Source organism: Erythrolamprus reginae, chromosome 1 (genome assembly GCF_031021105.1).
Source record: "Erythrolamprus reginae isolate rEryReg1 chromosome 1, rEryReg1.hap1, whole genome shotgun sequence".
Classification (NCBI taxonomy): Eukaryota; Metazoa; Chordata; class Lepidosauria; order Squamata; family Dipsadidae; genus Erythrolamprus; species Erythrolamprus reginae.
In genome coordinates this window covers 35,934,303-35,960,347 of record NC_091950.1, presented here as the reverse complement: position 1 = coordinate 35,960,347, position 26,045 = coordinate 35,934,303, and the positions used below count along the sequence as shown (strand labels likewise).

At 42.0% G+C, this 26,045-nt stretch overlaps 1 protein-coding gene across 1 annotated transcript; it reads left to right on the top strand.

Moving 5' to 3' along the window:
* The first annotated feature begins 5,334 nt into the window (after positions 1–5,334).
* Positions 5,335–23,998, top strand: PTGER2 (prostaglandin E receptor 2). The gene is made up of 2 exons (XM_070749453.1): positions 5,335–6,433; positions 23,053–23,998. The coding sequence occupies exons 1-2, from the start codon at positions 5,525–5,527 to the stop codon at positions 23,296–23,298; spliced, it is 1,155 nt and encodes a 384-aa protein (XP_070605554.1). The 5' UTR covers positions 5,335–5,524; the 3' UTR covers positions 23,299–23,998.
* Positions 23,999–26,045: the final 2,047 nt, after the last annotated feature.

Below are 26,045 nucleotides of genomic sequence, written 5' to 3'. Positions count from 1 at the left end.
GTTGTATCTATCTCTAAAAAGATTTAACAAATTAACAGAGTTGGGAGGGAACCTGTAGGTCATCTAGTCCAACCTCCTGCTCAAGCAGGAGACCTTACACCATTTCTGACATATGGCAGTTGAATCTCTTCTTGAAAGTCTCAAGTGAGGAAGATCACAACTTCCCAGGCCAAGCAGTTTTCATTGTCAGAAAGTTCCTCCTTATTTCTAGGTTGAATCTCTCCTTAATCAGTTTCCATCCATTATTCCTTGTCTGTCCTTCAGATGCTTTGGAGAATAGCTTGACCCCTCCTCTCTGTGGAAGCCCCTCAAATATTGGAAGACTGCTATCAGGTCTCCCCAGGTCCTTCTCTTTGCTAGACTGACCATGCTCAGTTCCAGCAACCTCTCTTTATATGTTTTTTATATGTATGTTGCTCTCCTCTGCACTTTTTCTAGTCTCAATATCTTTTTTATAGTGTGGTGACCAAAACTGGATGCAATACTCCAGGTGCAGTCTAACTAAGGCTTTATAGAGTAGTATTAGTACCTCACTTGATCTAAATTGTATCCTTCTGTTAATGCAATTTAGGATTGCATTGACTTCTTTGGCTACCACTGCACACTGCTGGCTCATGTATAGCTGGTTGTCCACTAGGACTCCAAGATCTCTCTCACAGTCACTGCTACCAAGCATGGTTTCACTCAGTTTATATGTATACTTTGGGGGTTTTTTACACCAAAATACTTTGGTTCCTTATTAGCGATGGTCTACGAGCTGGAACATTTAATTGCGCTCGATGCCATGGCTCGTAAGTTCTTGCGGGACCAGCACGATTTTGCTGCTGCGCCTGTGGAGGTAGCAAAATTGCGCTCATGTTCCATCGAGGTTTTATCTGCTGCTCCATGTGCAATTTTGCTACCTTCACAGGTGTAGCAGCAAAATCGCACTGGTCCCGCAAGAACTTACGAGCCACGGCGGCGAGCACAATTCAGCGTTCCGGCTCATAGCCCATCGCTGTTCCTTATGCAAGTGGGCATTTTCCCAATCACATTCAAGCATAGTTTGCAGGAACGAAAGATCAAGAGCTAGGAAATGTCACCTGCTATTTTTGCAGATTTACGGTCTCTGCCTTTGCCCTTTTTTCCTCTCCAATTCCAAACTCATTTGGAGATATATGATTAGGAGTAAGGTGGCAGAGAGTTTCCGGAGGTACACGTTTGAGTGAATTATAACTCTAAATGATAAATCAAGTTGCAAGGAGGTTCCTGGCATCTCACTCTGCAGGAGTAAATAACGGGCAGTGAGGGAATTGAAGTCAGCCTAAAGTGCAAAATAAAGCAAGGGATGACAGGTTAGGACTGTTGTCTTGTTTGCCTGCTGCTTATTGATTTCGCCAGGAGACATCACTGCCTCGAAGGAACCCCTCTCTCCTCACCAAACTTACAGTCTCAGTGCTAATAATTACTGGCAGTTGAATGTCATTGTCAGGACCTGCTGTTCACTGTCAACAACCAGGTTACACAATCTGTAGAAGCCATCAGGCCTCTTAGAAGCTCCTACGCAGCTTCTGCTCAGGCAATCTCACACTACTCACAAGAGCCTACAAAACTTTTGCCAGACCCATCCTAGACTACTGCTCATCTGTCTGGAACCCATACCACATCTCAGACATTAACACCCTTGAAAACGTCCAAAGATATTTCACCAGAAGAGCCCTTCACTCCTCCACTCAAAACAGAATATCCTACGAAAATAGACTAACAATCCTGGGCCTAGAAAGCCTAGAACTACGGCGCCTAAAACACGATTTGAGTATTGCCCACAAGATCATATGCTGCAACATCTTACCGGTCAATGACTACTTCAGCTTCAATCGCAACAACACAAGAGCACGCAACAGATGCAAACTTAATACGAACCGCTCCAAACTTGACTGTAAAAAATATGATTTCAACAATCGAGTTATCGAAGCGTGGAACTCATTACCGGACTCAATTGTGTCAACCCCTAACCCCCAACATTTTTCCCTTAGACTCTCCACGATTGACCTCTCCAGGTTTCTAAGAGGCCAGTAAGGGGCGTACATAAGTGCACTGGTGTGCCTTTCATCCCCTGTCCAATTGTCTTTCCTTTCTTTCACCTATCATATATATTCTCTTCCTTTCATATATCCTCTCCTCTAAGTTCACTTTTACCCTTATATATATTACTACATGTCTATTTTCTTCCTATGTATTTGTGTATTGGACAAATGAATAAATGAATGAATGAATGAATAAATAAATAATAAAATAAAATAAAATAACTCTAAGCAGCACTGTAGCTGCTTCAGAAACAAAAAAAGCATTATGTATACAACAAAAAAAACCATCCGTTCCAGCAGGGGAGAAAGAATGAGATATTTTGTCTTGCCTTCAGCTTTAACAGAGGAATAATAACCACACATTAATTCTCCTTCTACAAACATGTGTGCAGAATGAAGAAAACAAGGAGAGAGGAAGTCTGCGATGTTCTCTTGCCCTATCACCAGCACCAACTCAGAGCTCAGGAATTATATTTGGCCACAGAGCTGTCACAGGGCACAATTAAAAAAAATAAAAAAATCAACAGCCCATCCATGACTAAGTCATTGAAGCTCTGTCTGTTTTATGTGTACGGTAATTTTAGTTTGTTACAGCTGTTGGCTTGATTTTTTTTTACCATACAGGACTCTGCAGCTGCCTCTGGTTAGTCAATTCATTCTATTCTACCTGACCTGTGATATACAGGCTTTTCTGAAAATGCTGTTCAGGTAGGTCCCTAGAGGTGCAATTTTCCAAACACTCACAGAGATGCACCTGGATTACATTACAACTGTATTTGATACATTCCTGGTGATCCTGTGTAAAGGGCATCTTAGAGTTAGGATTCACACCAATTCACACCTTTTCTTTTTTGGGAAAGAAGAGTTGACAAACAAACAGGGGAGACACCTGATCTATCCACAAAGCTCTTCTTGGTTCATATAGTGCCAGAGGAATCAAATTTATCTCCATAATGGAAAGAGATGAATGAATTCAAACTTTCATTTCTATGCAGCTGTGCCACCAATGCAGGAGAGGGGATATTTTGAGGGGGGGGAGTGTTGTGGTTAGCTCTGGCCCAGCTCCTGCCCCAAGGAAAGTGGAGGTGGATGTGGGGGAAACATCCACATGCCGCAGGCCTGTTTTGCTCCCGATGGAATCTGCTGACGAAGCCTCCTCTGATCAAGGAAGCGTGAGTGACAGGGAAGAGGGGAGTTTGGCAGACAGCCCAGGAGGAGATCAATCATCTGTATCATCCTTGGATTCTGAACAAGAATTAATGACACATCCACACATGCGTAGAGTGATGCATAGGAGACAACAACTGAAGGATTATTACAGGAGAAAATGAGGCCACCTGTGGTTGGGTGGGGCTGCTGTAATTAGTGCTACAGATAAAAGTGCAACCTGGTGTTTTAGCCTCATGGCAGTTTATCTGATTCATTGTTTTGTCAAGATCATGGTTTTTGTGCTGTTCAAGATTGTGTGTGGACTCTCTGGACTTTAGAATTGGACTCAATTTCCCAGTTATTGGGTGAGCAATTGGACTGCATTTAACCTGTGCCTTGTGTGTACCAGAAAATCCCTTTGACATTTAAAAAGGGAGCTGTTTCTGTTTTTCTGTTTATAAAAACTTTTGGGTTTTCCTTTTATCGTGTGGTGTGTGTCTTCCTGGACTAATTACCCTGTAATTACGGGTGGTTGAGACACGCCGGCAGAACAGGGGGGAAATAAATTTTGTTGTAAAGTATGGAATGGTTCCACTTCTGAAGTTTCATTCATTCACAACTGCAGAAAAAACAAGCGCTACCCAACCTGCCATCCATTGAGGACCTATATACTGCACAAGTCAAAAAGAGGGCTGTGAAAATAGTATTTACAAACCCCTCACATTTTGGACACAAACTATTTCAACTCCTACCGTCAAAAGTACTCTACAGAGCACTGCACACCAGGATAATTAGACACAAGAACAGTTTTCCCCCCGAATGCCATCACTCTGCTAAACAAATCATTCCCTTAACATTGTCAAACTATTTACTAAGTCTGCACTACTATCAATCTTCTCATCATTCCTATCACCCATTTCCTCCCACTTATGACTGTATGACTGTAACTTGTTGCTTGTATCCTAAGATTTTTATTAATATTGATTGTCCCTCATTGATTGTCTCCTATAATCATTAAGTGTTGTACCTCATGATTCTTGACAAATGTATATTTTCATTTATGTACACTGAGAGCATATGCACCACAGAGAAATTCCTTGCGTGTCCAATTCCACTTGGCCAATAAAGAATTCTATTCTATTCTATTCCATTCTAAATGACTGTATGACTGTCAATTTGCTGCTTGTATCCTTATGATTTATATTGACTGGTTCCTAATATGATTTGATTGCTTATTTGTACCCAGACTACCATTAAGTATTGTAGCTTATGATTCTTGACAAATGAACTCAATCTGTATAGTCTGGAGGACAGAAGGAAAAGGGGGGACATGATCGAAACATTTAAATATATTAAAGGGTTAAATAAGGTCCAGGAGGGAAGTGTTTTTAATAGGAAAGTGAACACAAGAACAAGGGGACACAATCTGAAGTTAGTTGGGGGAAAGATCAAAAGCAACATGAGAAAATATTATTTTACTGAAAGAGTAGTAGATCCTTGGAACAAACTTCCAGCAGATGTGGTAGATAAATCCACAGTAACTGAATTTAAACATGCCTGGGATAAACATATATCCATCCTAAGATAAAATACAGAAAATAGTATAAGGGCAGACTAGATGGACCAGGAGGTCTTTTTCTGCCGTCAGACTTCTATGTTTCTATGTTTCTATGTTCATTGAGAGGATGTGCACCAAGACAAATTCCTTGTGGGTTCAATCATACTTGGCCAATAATTCTATTCTATTCTATCCCATCCCATCCCATTCTAAATGACTGTATGACTGTCACTTTGTTGCTTGTATCCTTATGATTTATATTGACTGGTTCCCAATATGATTTGATTGCTTATTTATACCCTGACTATCATTAAGTGTTGTAGCTTATGATTCTTGACAAATGTACTGTATATATTTTTTATGTTCACTTAGAGCATGTGCACCAAGAGAAATTCCTTGTAGGTTCAGTCACACTTGGCCAATAAACCTATTCTATTCTATTTTATTCTATTCTATTCCTATTCTATATTATGTCATAAAGAAGAGAACGTAAGAAGCAGAAGTGAGAGCGGACGCCGCCCTCTCCGCGCTGGGAATACCTCTTCCTCCCGCCCACCGCCCACCCCCAGGGCGCTTTCAGGAGAGCAGCGGCTCGCAGGGGCAACCCCGGCTCGTGCGGAGTCTGGCAGCGATATCGGGGTCGGGCGGGTCGCTGAGGGTGACCGAAGGTGGCGCTTAATCTTCGCCGTCCCGCCCGCCTTTCTCCCCCCTTTCCCCTGAGGAGCGGCGGCCGCTCCGTCAGTCCCCCGCGATGATGGACGAGGCGGGCGGCGGAACCACGCGGCCGACCCCGCTGTCGGCCACCACCACCACCACCAAGGGACAGGAGACGTCGGCGACGGTCCGGACGTTGGGCAACGGCCCGGCCATCTCGGCGGTCATGTTCACGGCCGGCCTGCTGGGCAACCTGACGGCGCTGGTGCTGCTGGTGCTGGCGAGGCGCCGTCGGTTGGCGCGGCGGGAGCGGCTGGCGCCTTTCCACGTGCTGCTGATGGCGCTGGTGTTAACCGATCTGCTGGGCACTTGCCTGCTCAGCCCGGTGGTGCTGGCGGCTTACGGGAGGCGGCGCATGCTGGAGTGGCCCGACTGCCCCTTCTTCGCCTTCTCCATGAGTTTCTTCGGCCTGGCGACCATGAGCTGCCTGGGCGCCATGGCGCTGGAGCGCAGCCTGGCCATGGCCGCGCCGTACCTCTACGAGCGGCTGCTGAGCGGGCGGCCCCTGGCGCTGCTGCTGGGCGCTCTGCCGGCCCTCTACGGCCTGGCAGCCGTCTTCTGCGCCCTGCCGTTGCTGGGTTTCGGCACTTACCGGCGGTACTCGCCGGGCACGTGGTGCTTCATCGAGATGCGCCAAACCCGGGGCTTCGCGCTGCTCTACGCCTCGGTACTGCTGCTGCTCATCCTGTCCGTCCTGCTGGGCAACCTGGTGGTGATGGTCAGCCTCTGCCGCATGTACATGAGGCGCACGCACTCACGCCTGCCCGCCGCCTGCTGCGGCCCCGCGCTGGGCTCTCCGCTGCGCGCTTGCCGCCAGCCGGAGTCTCCTCTCGGAGAGCGCGCGAAGGGCGCTCGGAGGGCCTTCTCCATGGCTGAGGAGCTGGATCACCTCATCCTGCTGTCCATCATGACCATCATCTTCGCCGTCTGCTCCCTGCCTTTTACGGTGAGTCCCGGCCCAGTTCGAGCAAAATTGGAGCTTGGAGCAACTTACTTACTTACTTATCTACTTAGGTACTAACTTACTTAATTGCTTGATTGCTTACTTACTTACTTACATATTTACTTACTTATCTACTTACTCATTTATTTACTTATTTACCTACTTACCTACTTACTTACTTACTTACTTACTTACTTACTTACTTACTTACTTACTTACTTACTTACTTACCTGGTTGGTTGGTTGGTTGGTTGGTTGGTTGGTTGGTTGGTTGGTTGGTTGGTTGGTTGGTTGGTTGGTTGGTTGGTTGGTTTCTTGGTTGCCCCTCTCCTGAGGCTCAGGACGACTCTAAATAAAATTTACAGATTAAAATCCCCATCATTAAAAGTTAACACCAGATTCATGCTTCATCCATCACACTTACATTCATTGGGTGGGGCAAGGTGTTAAAATTTCAATGGCCCCAGGCGTGCCAGCAGAAGTGGGTCTTTAAGATTTTACAGAAGGCAGGGAGAGTGGGGGCAGTATGGATCTCCGAGGGGAGCTCATTCCATAGGGCCGGGGCCGCCACAGAGAAGGCTCTTCCCCAGGCCCCGCCAGATGACATTGTCTGGCTGATGGGACCTGGAGAAGGCCGACTCTGTGGGACCTGACTGGCCTCTGGGATGTATCAGGCAGAAGACATTCCTGAAAGTAATCTTGAGGGCTATGGCTGGAATAAGTTGTGCAGAACAGTAGCAGCGGTGGCGGGATGGGTGGGTGGGTGGAGAAAGGTACAACAGCTTTTCCCTTCTTGGTGCCCTTTAGGTACCCTGGGCTACATCCACTTTAACCATCCTGGCAAGGATGATTAGATTTGTAGTCCAGCACAACTGAGACTGCTGGGTGGAAGACAAGGAGGCATACACACAGAGAGACTTAGGGTAATTTGGGGGGGGGGGTTGTTGGGGGTTTTTTGGTTTGAGCTTCTTATCCATGTCATGGTCACGGCAGCATTGTAGAAGTGGTGCATTGTTGCCTCCTCTAGCAAAAATTTTCCACTTCCTAAGTGAAGACTATCGCTGATGGTCTCCCATCCCAAAAATAAGTAGTCCAACATTAATTAATTTCTGAATTAAGGGAAGTGCAGCCTAATGCTGCTGCCTGGCCAATCTTAACAATAATAATAATAATAACAACAACAACAACAGAGTTGGAAGGCACCTTGGAGGTCTTCTAGTCCAGTGATTTTCAACCTTTTTTGAGCCGCGGCACATTTTTTACATTTACGAAACCCTGGGGGGGCACATTGAGTGGGGCGGGGAGGGCTAAAAAAAGTTTGGACAAAAAAATTATCTCTCTTCCTCCCTTTCGCTCTATTTCTCTCTCCCTCTTTCTCTCCCTTCCTTCCTCTTCCTTTCTCTCTCTCCATCCCTATTTCTTTCTCTTCCTTCCTTCCTCTCTTTGCTCTTTCTCTCTCCCTCCCTACCTCCCTCTATGTCTTTCTCTCTCTCTCCTTCCCTCCCTCCCTCTCTTTCTCTCTCTCTTGCTTTCTTTCTCTTGCTTTCTCTCTCTCTTGTTCTCTTTCTCTCTCTCTTGCTCTTTCTCTCTCTTGCTTTCTTTCTCTCTCTCTCTCTTGCTTTCTTTCTCTCTCTGAGCTTCGCGGCACACCTGACCATGTCTCACGGCACACTAGTGTGCCGCGGCACACTGGTTGAAAAACACTGTTCTAGTCCAACCCCCTGCTTAGGCAAGAAAGCTTATACAGTACTACTTCAGACAAATGTTATCCAACATCTTAAAAACTTCTAGTTTTCTAGATTTCTTTGGGTAATACTAAAAAAAGGTCCAATTTTGATAAACCACAAGAAAATATTGAAAGTATTCTTTGGCATGCAAGTTGAAAAGGTATACAGTATATAAAAGGTATATAACCCACCTTTGCCGTCAGGCATGGGGGAACTGAAACACCTCCCCAGGGCATGTTTAATTTATACATGGAATGTTTGTGTGTGTGTGTTTGCTAGTAAATGGGGTTCCTTTTAAATATTTCTAAATGTTTTTAAAGCTATTTGGATTTGTTATGATGCGCCGCCCCGAGTCTGCGGAGAGGGGAGGCATACAAATCTATTTCGGCCTTATTTTGGCCTCATCAGCTAGCCATACCCACTGGGACTTGAACCTGCAACCTTTGCCTTGTAAGGCAGAGAATTATCCTCTAGGCTACAGTATCCAATCCCATTTGCCAGTGCAAAGGCTTTCATGTCACTGGCTTCAAAATTGCGGACAGTGCAAGCAATACATGTTTCAAAGGAGCTCACAAGTTGACAAGATGCAATAATTGGTCTGTGATTGCCCAGGTACAATTACCATTTTGATGCTAGTGACCACCATAGCAGATGCTCCTAGAGAGAATATCAATCCTTCAAGGTAGAACGCCACAAGAAATACAAGCTTGATGTTGATAAAGGGTAAAATAATAGAATCAAAATCTGACAGCATCTCTTCTTCCCTCCCTCTTATACCAAAGAGAGCCAAAGCAGAACACTCTCTGATTTATTTCTCATACTTTCCGGTTTTCGTCAGCTAACTTCATGCTTTCACAACAATTGTTGCATATACAAGACCATCTCCGAACTTCTCAGGTAAACATGACTAATTGTGAAGAGGCATTTGAAATGCAGAAGTTTCTTGCGGCTGTTCCTCCTATTTTTGCTTTAGGTTCAGCTAGTTTCGAGAATATTGATCAGAAAGTGTTGGTGTACAGTTAGAACTTAATTAGCAGCAACCAGATACCGTTGTTTTACAAAAACAAGACATCCTGCAACTGTCACCTATAACGTGGGGGAAACCACTGTTGAGTATGCACAATATTTCTTGCAACAATTTCTTGTTGAACATGAATAGAATAGAATAGAAAAAACAATGTGTACATATACATTTGTCAATAATTATGAAGTACAACATTTAATGATTGTCATAAGGGCCAAATAAGCAATGAGGAAACAATCAATATTAATAAAAATCTTAAGAATACAAGCAACAAGTTATAGTCATACAGTCCTAAGTAGGAGGAAATGGGTGATAGTAATGATGGGGAAAAACTAGTAGTAATAGTAGTGCAGTAAATAGTCAATAGTTTGACAGTCCTCAATGGAAGGCAGGTTGGCGCAATTGTTTTTTCTGCACTTCTGATAAAGTAATCCTCCTTAAGTGGTAATTGCTTAGGCAACTTTTCTTTCCCTATTCAAGGACCTCCATAAAAATTAGATTACAAGTACCCTCCAATGAGGTAATAACACCTACCTAATCTTCATTGATCTGGAAAATCCAAACATCAAAGGTCAATTAGTACTTGGATGAGGGATTGCCAGGAAACAACAGAGATATAGACCAGTGTTTTTCAACCAGTGTGCCACGGTGTGCCGCGAGACATGGTCAGGTGTGCCGCGAAGCTCAGCAAGAGAGAGAAAAAGAGAGAGAGAAAGAAAGCAAGAGAGAGAGAAAGAAAGCAAGAGAGAAAAAGAGAGAGAAAGAAAGCAAGAGAGAGAGAGAGAGGCAGGGAAGGAGGGAGAGATAAAAAGAGAGGAAGGAAGGAAGAGAGAAAGAAAAAGGGATGGAGAGAGAGAGGAAGGAAGAGAGAGAAAGAGGGAGAGAAATAGGGTGAAAGGGAGGAAGAGAGAGAGAAAAAATTTTTGTCCAAACTTTTTTTAGCCCCCCCACTCCCCTCCACTCAATGTGCCCCATGATTTTGTATATGTAAAAAATGTGCCGCAGCTCAAAAAAGGTTGAAAATCACTGCTATAGTTTGACTGAGAAGTTAAAATCTCTCAGAACTAAAAGCAAATCCTATCTGTATAGTTGCTCAAAAGATTATATACTGTTCAAAAAAATAAAGGGAACACTCAAAGAATACATCCTAGATCTGAATGAATGAAATATTCTCATTGAATACTTTGTTCTGTACAAAGTTGAATATGCTGGCAACATGTGCAATTGATTGTCAATCAGTGTTGCTTCCTAAGTGGACAGTTTGATTTCACAGAAGTTTGGTTTACTTGGAGTTATATTGTGTTGTTTAATTGGCTACAATTAAAAAGAATTTATCTATCTCTTTGTCACTATAGTGATTGATTGTTGATTAGTGATGATGGAAGGTGTTATCAGATTTCTCAACTGCATCAGGTTTCATTTAACAATAATAACAATAACAATAGAGTTGGAAGAGACCTTTGAGGTCTTCTAGTCCAACCCCCTGCGTAGGTAGGAAACCCTACACTATTTCAGAGAGATGGTTATACAACCAACATACAAAACTTCCAGTGTTGGAGCATTCACAACTCCTGGAGGCAAGCTGTTCCACTGATTAATTGTTCTAACTGTCAGCAAATTTCTCCTTAGTTCTAAGTTGCTTCTCTTCTTGTTCAACTTCCACCCATTGCTTCTTGTTCTACCCTCAGGTGCTTTGGAGAATAGGTTGACTCCTTCTTCTTTGTGGTAACCCCTGAGATATTGGAACACTGATATCATGTCTCCTATGGTCCTTCTTTTCATTAAAGGAGCATTGCCCAGTTCTTGCAACCGTTCTTCATATGTTTAGCCTCCAGTCCAGTTTTTTAAAAAATCACTATAAAATGGGGAGAGAGGGGACAAATTGTGTATAATTTATTTATTTATTTATTATATTTGTATGCCTCCCCTCTCCGAAGACTCGGGGCAGTTAACAACAATAAAAAGACAATGTAAACAAATCTAATATTAAAAATAATCTTAAAAACCCCAATTTAAAGAACCACTCATACATACAAGCATACAATGTATAAATTCTATACGTCTAGTGGGAAGTGAAATTTCAATTCCCCCATGCCTGACGACAGAGGTGGGTTTTAAGGAGCTTGCGAAAGGCAAGGAGGGTGGGGGCAACTCTGATATCTGGAGGGAGCTGGTTCCAGAGGGTTGGGGCCGCCACAGAGAAGGCTCTTCTGCTGGGTCCCGCCAAACGACATTGCTTAGTCGACGGGACCCAGAGAAGGCCAACTCTGTGGGACCTAACCGGTCGCTGGGATTCGTGCGGCAGAAGGCGGTCCCGGAGATATTCTGGTCCGATGCTGTGAAGGGCTTTATAGGTCATAACCAACACTTTGAATTGTGACCGGAAACTGATCGGCAACCAATGCAGACTGCGGAGTGTTGGTATAACATGGGCATACCTTGGGAAGCCCATGATTGCTCCCGCAGCTGCATTCTGCATGATCTGAAGTGTTTCCGAACACTTTTCCAAGGTAGCCCCATGTAGAGAGCATTACAGTAGTCGAACCTCGAGGTGATGAGGGCATGGGTGACTGTGAGCAGTGAGTCCCAGTCAAGATAGGGCCAAGATAATGCTGCCAAGACTAATGGGGAGGGGGTTTAACTGAAGAAGACACTCACCATTCAGTATAAAACACCTATTTCATATGTAAAAGATCCTAGTTTTACTTTTGGCCTTTCCAATGAAAGCAAAACTGGACAGTTCCTCTTCATCCCTCTCGCCCCTCCCTCTCTCACACACACACATAGAACCTAAATCCAACTTTCTGGCTTGTTTCAGGTACTTAAGATGCAAAGCAAACCATCCAAAATCCATTGAAAATAAAGCAAATTAATGACTCTTACAATGACTTTTATATGATTCTCAGTGAGTTTAATGGGACCTTTTTTTCCAAATAAATATGCAACAAGCATTGTAATTTTACTGTTTATGTTTTATTGGAGGACATGATGCTAAAGCTAAATGATACCAAAATGTTCCCAATAATCTACAGACCGCACAGCAACCAGATTTTTTTTTAACATGATTTTAATTAGACGGCCACAGATACAAAAAGAAGCAAATAATGTTGAGTCAAGATACACTGTGTGATATTACTGCATGGACTTCCTTTCCTCGTCTGGATGATGTGGCTCTGTTTATAGAAGTCCACGTCACTGTGGTGTAATAGACCTACACATTCAGTCAGCCAAGAAAGTGCCTGCTGGAGTGATAACAGTGAAACTAATTGTCAGAAGAGTGAGTTGTCAATCAAGGTACTAGGTGTACTGGCCTCGCTTCTTTGCTTTTGTAATTAGCTATGCGAATCCATTAGCATCATGTGATGAAAGGATGAGGCCAGTGATGGCAAACCTATAGCACAGGTGGCACACGGAGTCATATCTGCTGGCACGTAAGCAGTTGCCCTAGCTCAGCTCCAACGTACATGTGTGTGCTGGCCAGCTGATTTTCGGTTTGCACAGTTCATCCATTTAGAATAGAATAGAATAGAATTTTTATTGGCCAAGTGTGATTGGACACACAAGGAATTTGTCTTGGTGCATATGCTCTCAGCGTACATAAAATAAAATATACTTTTGTCAAGAATCATGTGGTACGACACTTAATGATTGTCATGGGGTCAAATAAGCAATGAGGAAGCAATATTAATAAAAATCTTAAGGATACAAGCAACAAGTTACAGTCATACAGTCAACATGGGAGGAAATGGGTGATAGGAATGATGAGAAAAACTAGTAGAATAGAAGTGCAGATTTAGTAGAAAGTCTGACAGTGTTGAGGGAATTATTTGTTTAGTGATGGCTTTCGGAAAGAAACTGTTCTTGTGTCTAGTTGTCTTGGTGTGCAGTTTTGAGGGTAGGAGTTGAAACAATTTGTGTCCAGGATGTGAGGGGTCAGTAAATATTTTCCCCGCCCTCTTTTTGACTCGTGCAGTATACAGGTCCTCAATGGAAGGCAGGCTGGCAGCAATTGTTTTTTCTGCAGTTCTGATTGTCCTCTGAAGTCTGTGTCGGTCCTGTTGGGTTGCAGCACCAAACCAGACAGTTATAGAGGTGCAGATGAACCCATATCGCATCTCAGACATCAACACCCTTAAAAATGTCCAAAGATACTTCACCAGAAGAGCTCTTCACTCCTCCACTCGAAACAGAATACCCTACAAGACTAGACTTTCAATCCTGGGCGTAGAAAGCCTAGAACTAAGACGCCTTAAACAAGATCTAAGTATTGCCCACAAGATCATATTCTGCAACGCCCTGCCTGTCAGCAACTACTTCAGCTTCAACCACAACAACACAAGAGCACACAACAGATTTAAACTTAATATTAACCGCTCCAAACTTGACTGTAAAAAATATGACTTCAGTAACCGAGTTGTCGAAGCGTGGAACTCATTACCGGACTCCATAGTGTCATCCCCAAACCCCCAACACTTTACCCTTAGATTATTTACAGTTGACCTATCCAGATTCCTAAGAGGTCAGTAAGGGGCGAGTACAAGTGCACTACAGTGCCTTCTGTCCCCTGTCCTATTGCTCTCCTATATCTCCTATACCTTTCTTTTATTCCTATATCTCTTCTTCTATTCTTTCATTGATATGTTCTATTACTATACCTTCTTTTCTATTATTTCTTATATATATTTTACTATGAGTATCTCCTCTATAACCTTCATCATGTATTTTACTATGTGTATATAGATATATACCCACTAAAACCCTCATTGTGTATTGGACAAAATAAAAAAAATAAAAAAATAAATAGAGAGCCTACAGGGGAGATGGGGGAGGGTGTTTTTACCTTCCCCCAGCTCCAGGAAAGCCTTTGGAGCCTGGGGAGGGCAAAACACGAGCCTACTGGGTCCACCAGAAGTTAACAGGCCATTTCTGGCTTCCAGAGGGCCTCCAGGGGGTGGAGAAAGCTGTTTTTGCCCTCCCCGTGTATTGAATTATGGGTGTGGGCACTCGTGCATGTGCGATAGCACACACCCATGCTCTTTCGGCACCCGAGGAAAAAAAGGTTCACTATCACTGGACCAGGCAATTGTGGTTCTTTAGCCACAACTTTTTAAACGGTCACAGCTTAAAACAACATTTAAACTCAGCCAATACACTTCTGGGGTTTTATTTAAACTACAGGTTGTCCTTTATTTATAACAGTTCATTTAGTGACCGTTTGAAGATAAAACGTGTTCTGCTGGGCTCTCTGGTAGGAGCCTCCCGAAAATTCAAGGGTACAAATTTCAGACACACACACATTTGAAAATTCAAAACAATGTTCTTTATCACAAAATTCAAAATAAACTAAGCACTCTTTTTGTATTGCAAAGAGCACTTGTCCCAAAACAACCAGGTAGTCTGTACAATTTCCCTTAAGCATTCATTAAGTACTTAGCTAGCAGCTGTGAAGAAACTTCACACCCCTTCTTCTTCCAATGAAGTGAGACACACACACGTTGCTCTGCTTTGCTTTCAAAGGTGTGAAAAATCAACGAACAAAGTCTAGAAAACAGCAACGCACGATTCCTGAAGAACTGCGATCAGATACTCTTCCACAATGGCCAAACCCACACGCTGCTATTTATAGCAGAAGCCCTAATTACTGGAGCCCCACCCAAACACAGGTGGCCTCTCTTATCTCCTGTAATATGTCCTTACCTGGTCTCTTCTACACATAATTCTGTGCTTGCGTGGGTCCAAGACTTCTTCGTCCGAATCAATGGAAGATAAGGGAGATTGACTGCCTGGGCTGTGTGCCAAGCCCCCCTCTGCCGAGTCACTCCCACCTTCTTCTTCGTCCGAGGAAACAACTCTGAACTGACTCTGTCGGCAATAACATAGGCCTATGACATGTTGAAGTTTCCCCTGCATCCACCTCCACATTGCCTGGAGCAGGAGCTGGGCCAGAGCCAACCACAACAAAACGGCTCTGAAAAAAGTGACTTGATGCCTGTTTTCCACATTTTCCATGACTGTTGCCACATCCCCATGGTCACGCAATCTACATTCGGATGCTTGACCACCGGTTCATATTTATTACGGTTGCTGTATCCTGGGGTCATGTGATCACCTGCTTATGACAAGCAGTCAACGGGGAAGTTCACTTAACAGCCGTGTCACAACTGCGGTGATTCACGAAACAAATGTTGCCAAGAAAAGTCGTAAAATGGAGCAAAACTCACTTAATAAATTTTTCACTTAGCAATATAAATTTTGGGCTCAATTGTGGTCGTACGTTGAGGACTACCTTCACTGTCAAGGGCCAAGATGATGGAAGCTTTAGTCTGGTCCAGCAAAGAGGGGATTGGTGCAGAAAGTTTTATAGGTATAAAGCACTTGGTTGAGAGGATTGCTTGGTTTGTTTCTCAAAGGCCACAGAGGTTTTAGAAACATCGAAGAAGAAACATAGAAGACTGACGGCAGAAAAAGACCTCATGGTCCATCTAGTCTGCCCTTATACTATTTCCTGTATTTTATCTTACAATGGATATATGTTTATCCCAGGCATGTTTAAATTCAGTTACTGTGGATTTACCAACCACGTCTGCTGGAAGTTTGTTCCAAGGATCTACTACTCTTTCAGTAAAATAATATTTTCTCACGTTGCTTTTGATCTTTCCCCCAACTAACTTCAGATTGTGTCCCCTTGTTCTTGTGTTCACTTTCCTATTAAAAACACTTTTTAGCAGTGAGGAAATGAAGAAGACTGAATTCTATCAGTCCTTTAAAAAAAAAAAAGAGTATTGGCAAGGTTTCAAATATGAAACAAGATTTTTTTAGAATAGAATGGAATAAAATTGAATAGAACAGAATAGAATATATTTTTTTATTGGCCAAGTATAATTGGACACACAAGGAATTTATTTTTGGTGCATATGCTCTCAGTGTACATAAAAGAAAAGATACATTTGTGAAGAATCATGAGGTACAAAACTTAATGATTGCCATGGGTTACAAATAAGCCATCAGAAAACGTATTAATATAAATCCTAAGAATGAAAGCAACAAGTTACAGCCACAGTCATAAGTGGGAGGAGATGGGTGATAGGAATGATGAGAAGACTAATAGTGTTGGGTTTAACTACTCTACTACATGCTTGCACTGTCTTGTAAACACATCTCTATGGTCAGGTCGCAATTAACTGACCAGTGTGTCACCTTTTGATGACCAAAAGCGGCAGATACTCTGCAGGCTATATAAACCTCTGCAGAGTAGATGCTTCCCCACTTCTTTCCCCTCTTCTAAACTTTTGTCTTGATGACACCTCCTGTGTGTGATCCATTGTCCTCGGCTGAGGACACATGTGTGAGATGAAATCCAAAGCCATCCTCACACATGGGACCATCCAGAAGTTATTAATATGGACTGGAATATAAACTTACCTGCCTGCAATGTGCAATTGCATGAATCAACACAATAGTAAGTAAAGATTGTATTTTTCATCTTTATGAAGGAGTGGTGGTCATTCCTTGCTAACAAATGGGATTCTGAACCACGTGTTATTTCTTGCCATGCCAACTCCGCTGCAAATTAAGCCAGCTGAACTCTGCCAATACAAATAATATTAATAATAATCAAAATACCCAACAAAGTGTTGGTTATGACCTATAAAGTCCTTCATGGCACCGGACCAGATTACCTCAGGGACCGCCTTCTGCTGCATGAATCCCAGCGACCAATTAGGTCCCACAGAGTGGATCTTCTCCGGGTCCCGTCAACTAAGCAATGTCGCCTGGCGGGACCCAGGGGAAGAGCCTTCTCTGTGGCGGCCCCAGCCCTCTGGAACCAACGCCCCCCAGAGATTAGAACGGCCCCCACCCTCCTTGCCTTTCGTAAACAACTTAAAACCCACCTCTGCCACCAGGCATGGGGGAATTGAGATCCTCTTTCCCCCTAGGCCTTTACAATTCTATGCATGGTATGTATGTATGTATGTATGTTTGGTTTTTATATTAATTGATTTTTAATCATCAATACCAAATTACTATTGTACACTGTTTTATTGTCGCTGTTAGCCGCCCCGAGTCTCTGGAGAGGGGCGGCATACAAATCCAATAAATAAATAAATAAATAAATAAATAAATAAATAAATAAATAAATAAATAAATAAATAAATAAATAAATAAATAAATAAATAAATAAATAAATAAATAAATAAATAAATAAATAAATAAATAAATAAATAAATAAATAAATAAATAAATAAATAAATAAATAAATAAATAAATAAATAGTAATAGTAATAGTAATAGTAATAGTAATAGTAATAGTAATAGTAATAGTAACGTAGCCATAGTGAATAGTTTAACAGTGGTGAGGTAATTATTTGTTTAGCATTCAGGAAAAAACAGTTCTTTTGTCTAATTATCTTGGTATGCAGTGCTCTATAGTGATGTTTTGAGGGAGGAGTTGAAACAATTTATGTCCAGGATGCGAGGGGTCAGTAAATATTTTCATGGGCCTCTTTTTGACTCATGCAGTATACAGGCCCTTGATGGAAGGCAGGGTAGCAGTAATTGTTTAAAGAAAAGTCAAGTCTGACTATTCTCAACATGTTGCCAAATTTCAGCAAAAGGACATTAGAGACTGTAGGCCTCAAAGAATCTGACTCCTGGGCCACTGCTGTTTTGAACCTCTTCCATTGTTATACATTTTAGTGTACCTTTTCCCCATGATGCCAGTCAAAATGTTATCTGTTAAGTCAGACCTGGCCAAGGGGTGGCCCACGGGCTCCATCCAGCCTGCCCACTGTCTGTGACCGGCCCGCCTGCTATCTGTGACCGCTCCGCGGAGGTCGGGATCCGCTCCAGTGCGAGGATGAAAGAGCTCACCGCATCTGCCGGGACTCCTCAGGTTCCTGCTTTCCTGATGAATCATGAGGAAAGCAGGAACCGGAGGAGTCCTGGCAGACACGATGAACTCTTTCATCCTCGCACTGGAGCAGATCCCGACCTCCTACCGAGAGCGGCCGAGCACAGAAACCACTCAAACACTCCAGTGCAGTGACTGTGGTGCACCATGTTGCCATAAAACAAACAATTAGGGGTCTGTAGAGTGGGCCTGGGTGTTTAGGTCAGGCCAGGGTCTGGGTCTTTACAGTATTGGGTAGAACTGAGTTAATTATATTAGTCTGGCCCTCTAAAACCATCCCAATTTCTCATGCAGCCCCATGGCAAAATAAATTGCCCACCCCTATGTTAATTTGAAAAAAACTATGGATATTCTCTGTCATCCAGGTCATGGTTGTCCCAAACATCCTTTTTTCAAGAGGCAACTGGACTTTCAGCTCTTCTTCTTCTTCTTCAGAGTTGAAGAAGCTTCTTGGATGGTGTTGTGGTTAGCTCTGGCTCAGCTCCTGCCCCAAGGACTGTAGATGTGGGGGAGACATCCACATGCTGCAGGCCTGTTTTGCCCCCGGTGGCATCTGCTGATGAAGGCTCCTCTGACCAAGAAGACATGAGTGACGGAGGAGGAGAGTGTGGCAGACAGCTCAGAAGGAGATCAATTATCTAGCTCCTCCTTGGATTCAGAACAAGAGTTAATGATACCGCCACGCATGCGGAGAGCGATGTATAGGCAACAACAACAACTGAGAGATTATTATCAAAGAAAATGAGGCCACCTGTGGTTGGGTGGGGCTGTGGTAATTAGTGAGGCTGCTATAAATAGCAGCCTGTGGGTTTGGCCATTGTGGAGGATTATCTGATCAATGTGTTTCGTGCCTACTTTGCTGACTTTGACTTTTGTGTGCTGATTTTCCCCCGCTTTGAAGCTAAACCAGAGCAAAGTGTGTTTCACTTTGTGAAAGAAGAAGGACTGTGAATTGCCTCACAGCTGCAAGCTAAGTATCTCAGAACTGATAAGGGACTTGTACAAATTACCAGTTTGTTTGGAGACGTGTGCTCTTTGCTATACCAAAAGAGGGCTTAGTTTAAGTGAATTTTCATTATAAAGAACTTTGTTTTGAATTTTCAAACGTGTGTGTGTCTGAAATTTGTACCTGTGAATTTTTGGGAGGAGTCTACCAGAGAGCCCGACAGAACAGATGAGAAGCAAAATGTCTTCAAAGAAAAAACAGAAAGTCCTGTTGCCTCTTGAAAAAAAATATCATCTTTGGGACTATCAATTTAAAAGACTAACTTCGGGTTGTTGTTTGGGTCAACTAAGCATTCTATAACCCCAAGTTTATCTTTTAAATGATCATTTTTGCAATCTAGGATGAGTTCAACACAAAATATACTTCAAATGAAATGCACATTTAACTAAGTTTTTAAATGGAAAACTATTAGATGAGATTGATTATTTTTTGATTTGATTTGATTTGATTTGATTTACATCCCTTCCCAAGAACGTCAACAGAATTAGCCATCATCTTCCAACTAACGCAGAATGTGGCCGCGAGAGCCATCGTGGGGCTTCCAATATCTGCCCACGTTTCGCCAACACTCCGCGACCTGCACTGGCTGCCAATCAGTTTCCGGTCACAATTCAAAGTGTTGGTTATGACCTATAAAGCCCTACATGGCATCGGACCAGAATATCTCCGAGACCGCCTTCTGCCATATGAATCCCAGCGGCCGATTAGGTCCCACAGAGTTGGCCTTCTCCGGGTCCTGTCGACTAAACAATGTCGGTTGGTGGGACCCAGAGAATGAGCCTTCTCTGTGGCGGCCCCGGCCCTCTGGAATCAACTCCCTCTAGAGATTCAAATAGCCCCCACCCTCCTTGCCTTCCGTAAAACGCTGAAGACCCATCTTGGTTGCCAGGCATGGGGATAATTATCACCTTCTCCCCCCTTTTTTATTATGTTTTCAGCCTTACTGTATGATGGATTAGGTTGAATGTGTGTGATTGTATAGTTAGGGATTTTACTATGTTATTAATGTTTTTTAAATTGGTTTTAATTTCTCTACTATTGGATTTGTAATGTATTGTATTACTGTTATGTTGTGAGCTGCCCCGAGTCTTCGGAGAGGGGCGGCATACAAATCTAATAAACTAAACTAAACTAAACTAATTCTCAGCAAAAGCATTTAAATATTTTCAAACTACGTTGCACTGACTTTTTCCCATACAGCTTAGTCAAAGCCTGAGAAGGAACAGCTGGTGCATCAAACAGTATTACCGATTGCTGGGAAACAACTATTGCCCAGTTTTGAGTATCCAGAACCATTTCATTACATGGCTTTGATTGTATAACAGGATTAGGAGTACTTTTTAAGAATAGTAAGAAAATGGGGACAGGATTTCTGAGAAGTTTCCAAGTTATGTTACTTTCAGGAGTAAGTGAAAGCGTCGTGTATGCAAAGAAAAATGACTGAATTTCACATCCTGAGAATGTTAACATTCACTTGTTAACAAGGAAATGAAAAAAAGTTTCCAGTTCCTGTGGCTTCTCTAATTTCAGAAGCCTGCAGTACCATGTGCAGTGATGAACATACACTGTATATCATTTAAATTAAATCCTATAAAATCTAATTTGAAAGTAAAATTGTTGATCTTACCGGAATTTGTTGTGGGGGAAAATTACATTATCTTGTAAAAGCAGTTGTGATAATTCAATTTGTTACAGACCAGATTCCTTTATTGTTATTTTATAGGGCTCTCTGAATATTCTATTAGGAAATATCATTAGAAGACGCTGCAGATGAATCTCTGAGTCAAAGTAATATATTGTATTGGAAAATTGATTCAAGCTGTTAGATTAAACTAAATGTGTCTGAGTCATTGATATATTTGAATATTTGTGCATTTTGCATTATTTCAGATTAAATCTTTGCAAAAGATATGTTTTGAATTGATTCAGGAATCTGAATTATATCCGATCAATTTGCTCAGTCACACTGAACATTCAGATTAAATTTTACCTAGTTTGCAAAGGGCTTGTATTTTATTCAAGTATAGAGCAAACCAGGTTTCATTTTAATCTTTGGGGTATTGGGCTGTTTTTATTTTCCTGTTTAATGGGCTCTAATTCTCAGAGACTGCCTGGACAAATCCCTGCAATTTTGTTGACAGGGCTTTTCAGAAGTAGTTTGCCATTGCTTCCTTCCTAGGGATGAGAAAAAGTGACAGGCCCAAGATCTATATAAATTTATAAATTTATTATAAATAAATAAATGATAAATAAGTACACAACAATCAAGAAGTAATCAATATCCTAATCAAGGAACTACTAATGTAGACAAATAAGTTCATTGTAAACAGCCTAATCAAGGAGCCATCAAGAACACCAAGACTACCAACACTGAAAGGACAAGGCACCAGCAGTACGGTAGTTTATAAAATGAGGACAAATCCCACTCCCTTCTGGCACTGATGATGTTACCCAGTTGGTAATGAAATGTCTGCCAGAAAAGAAGCCAAGCTCAGTGAGCACCAAGGTCCCCACAGTTCCACCTTGAGCTACAAATGTTCTCTTCCTATATAGGATCAGCAGCTCTAATTAAAATATTCCATTCCCCCACCTGACTAAGGGAAAGCAAGGAGAGAACCACATCATGCACTTGCATACTTTTAGGGTTTATCTGTCTAGTGAGAATTGTGAAAACTTGCCTTGGGCAGGAGATAAACCGAACCTATAAGGAAGCTGACAGATATACTGTAATTAGTCCAGGACATGCTGAGATCTGCTTTTGAACTTCAAAATGTTACCGGTAGGTACACAGCTAAGCTAAAGGCCTGCGTGATGCCATTAATGCAGGAAATACTTTCTAATGATTATGGAAGTAACAATGAGTCATGACTTGGATTATGGCATAAAGGTTACTGAAGGATTGCAGCCAGCCAATCGAGAAAATGTCCAAAGATCTTTGGCTTAGATAAAGTAAAATGACATCTGAGTTGGTTCACTGAATTCTTTCCTTCCTTCCTTCCTTCCTTCCTTCCTTCCTTCCTTCCTTCCTTTCTTTCTTTCTCTCTCTCTCTCTCTTTCTTTCTGTCTCCTTTTTCTTTCCTTCCTTCCTTTCTTCCTGTCCTTTTTTCTTACTTTCATTCTTTCTCCTTTTGTTTCTTTCCTTCTTTCTTCTTTTCTTTCCTTCTTTCTTTCTTTCTTTGTTTCTTATTCTCTTTCTCCTTTTTCTTTCTTTCTTCTTTCTCTTTCCTTCCTTTTTCTCTTTCTTTCTTTTTCCTTCCTTCCTTCTATCTTCTTTTTCTTTCTTCTTTCTCTTTTCTCTCTCTCTCTCTCTCTCTTTCTTTCTTTCTCTGATTCAGCTTCCTCTTCCCTGACTGTAGCTTGCTGCATTTTCTCTTCCTTTGTAACCTTTACTCTCATTCTTCCAATATGCCAATTAGATACAATCCAGATATCACACCAATATTGGTAATATGCAACTTTTCTGTACTTGCTCAGTTGTTGACTAGGAAATTGGGACAACTGAGAGGGCTAAATCAGGGGAAATTGCTATTTTTAGTATCATCTTCGGAGAGGGGCGGCATACAAATGTAATAAATACAAATCTAATAAAATACAAATCAGGATGGGTTGGGACCACAGTTGCTATAAAGCGGTAAGTGGAAGCGGTAAGAAGAAGAATTGCGTGGACCTCTGGTACTGCTGATAATATGATTCGTGATTCAAAGGTTGCTTCTGGCATGAGCTTATAAATGAAAGTACAAGGGCATTATATGAAAAGTTGGATTACTCACCTCTGTTAACTGTAACGCTAAATCACATACCTGGCAATGAATCCCACTGGATTTGTAGCTAAAATGATACCTTTTATATATTTACTTAATTTACAAAAAAGCATTGCATGAGAAAGGACTGGTAACCTTTAATGTCTAAACAGTTACTAAATATCTGTTTTTATTTTATATTTTGTCTTTTCAGATCCATGCTTTTATTAACAATCCTGCTAGTGACGATAAAAATGAACTTCTAGTGTTGCGATTTCTGTCTCTTAATTCCATTGTGAATCCCTGGGCGTTTGTCATCTTGAGACCTCCGATCCTTCGGCTATTGCGATCCATGCTGTGCTGTCAGATACCCTTAAAATCACAACCAAAGAATAGGCAGATGCCTGTGGATCAGATGGACAATTGCAGACAATATAGCACGGACTCAGAGAAGGCATGAAGGTGCCCATTCCTCATGTTTCCTCAGGGAAAATATGGAACGGCGGCTGGAATTGTAGCATGAACTCATTTCCTGGAGTCATCACTCAGCTATAGCTTCCATGGTTCCAAGCTGTGTTCTCGTTCATCAGAAGGGCTCTTCCAGATTCCTTCCTTCCTACATATTTCCAGTCTTAACTGCAAGACAATAACAGTGGGCTCAAGAAGCAGATTGGAAGGAGCTGCCTCTTGCCAATGGTCTAGTGGCAGCATTTTGAAGGAAACTCACAATATTTCAGGTTGGGATTTTCCCCAGCTCTACCTGCAAAGTGTCCACAGGAATGATCCAAAAAGTCACGGTGGTGGCTGAGACGATGCGATAAGAGCTTCATCTTTTTTTTACAAGTGTCCCATCTACAGAGCTTCAGTCACACTGATGCAGAAATGTCTTGATTTGTTTGACCGTAAACCATGGTTATCTCTTGTGCTTTCTCTCCAGGAATGGGGCAACATCTGCTAGAGAGAGATAGAATTAAGGATGTGCACCATGAATGAGCTTGGGAACCCAGAAAACCTAGGATGTAAAATTGTCATTGAACTATATTTTTTACATCTACCAGAGCGTGTGTTTGTGTGTGTGAATACTTAACTTATTAATTAAGCAACTTATTTAATTAATCTTTAATTGCACATGGGTGAAATAAAATAATCAAACTTTTATTAATCCTGAGCCAGCTGTTTTTTTCCAGGGAGGGAAGTGCCCCATATAGGCCAAAGCTGGTCTTTGTCATGAAAAACTATGGCCCCCACTTGGATTTATTTAAAAAAATAAATCTTGGGATACACTAACTGAGCACTGCAGACATCCAGATGAATACTTGGTGGAGCAAACATATTTTTCTGCATTTCTCTTCTATCTAGTAGCTTTTTGGATTTTTTCATCTCAGATATGTTAGCACTTAGGTGTTTGTAGAATTTGATCGTAGAGTGAACATGACATCTGTGGCATTAAAACAAAAACAGAGGGAACTTCACTGCCATCTTTACTTCATGATCACACCATGCAGACATCCCTGAGATAAGTAAAGTTTTACTGGTACAGTGGTACCTCTACTTAAGAACTTAATTCGTTCCGTGACCAGGTTCTTAAATAGAAAAGTTTGTAAGTAGAAGCAATTTTCCCCATAGGAATCAATGTAAAAGCAAATAATGCGGGCAAATCCATTAGGAAAGAAATAAAAGCTTGGAATTTGGGTGGGAGGAGGAGGAGGAGGAAGAGGAGGAGGACAGTTGCTGCCAAAGGAAGAAAGTGAGGTGAGGGGAATGCAAAAAATCCAAAACTTTAAGGCTTAAAAAAAAAAGAGGGACTCTCAGGTGGCAAGGAGGAGCACGTGCCTCCCATACACCCGGCACAAGGCTGCTCCTATCCACTGCACCAGAGAGAGAAACCCAGGCAGGCGAGAGGGGTAACCTCCCACTCCTTTGACCGAAAGGCTGCTGCTGCTGCTGCTACCTGTTTCCTCTTCCTTCCCATACTGAAGGGCTCCCCTCTCACTCGTTCATTTTGTAGCCGGCACCTTTCCTTCACTGTGGTGACTCCTCAGTTTGGCTGAAGCCGATTCTATCTGGCTGGGGCGAAGCGCCCTCTTTTGCCCCTTTTTACGCTCCAGGAGGCAACCTCGCACCAGGTGTATGGGAGGCTGCACGAGGGAGTCACCACAGTGAAGTGGTTTCTTCCTTCTCCAAGCACCCAAAGAAAGGAAAACGCTCCGTTCGCTCTGGGCTGCCAAAGCCTCCTTAAGCACCACCAAAAGGCTCCTCTGGCAGCCCAGAAAACCCTGAGATAGCCGGGATTAAAGGGGGAACGGCAGGAAACTGGCTGGGCCTTCGTGCCGGGTTCTTAAGTAGAAAATGGTTCTTAAGAAGAGGAAAAAAATCTTGAACACCCGGTTCTTAGTCAGAGGTACCACTGTATTCCTTTCATTTTCACATTTCTGTTATCTCTCCCTGCATTTAAATAGTTCAGAAATAAGACCTATTAAATTCAATGGGATCTATTGCCAGATATGTGAGTTTAGCATTACAGCCACAGTTAAACAAATGATCAATCAAGTCTATCTTTCTTAATGAAGAAGACAAATTACCCTGAGTCATTATATCAATTCCATGGGTTTATATGTGTTTTGCCCAGAGTATGCATAAGTCACCTGCATATCAAATCAAATATAAGCTAATGTTTAGAATTTGCTTCTTTTCTACAATCATAAAGAATTTATAATATAAATGAAATTGCAATCAAACAAAACATTACTAAGTGCAACGACAAAACCGAATCAGCATTTGTGGCCCATAACAACAATTTATTGTAGCATAGGAGTTTTATGAACTCACCTCATCAAATATTTGGAGTACTATATCAAGTGACCAGTATATATAAACTCCTAATTGAGAAATGCAAATGGCAAGACTAATGAGAATACATGATATAGATAAATGTTCATAAAAGAAAGTTATTGGTATTGGATATTTTACAAAATATATACAGAGAGACATATGTTCATTGATGATTTAATTTACAGAAATTGTGTGTGTGTGTGTATGTGTTTAAAAAAGAAATCTACTCTGCTTTATTTAAGTCATGGGGCATCGAATGAGCCAGAAGTATAAAAGAAACCATTATGCTAGATAATGGAATAACATTTTTCTAATAAAAAGTTGTTTTCACAATTTTAATTATGCCTCTGTTCTTTTCTAACTCAATTTTATACA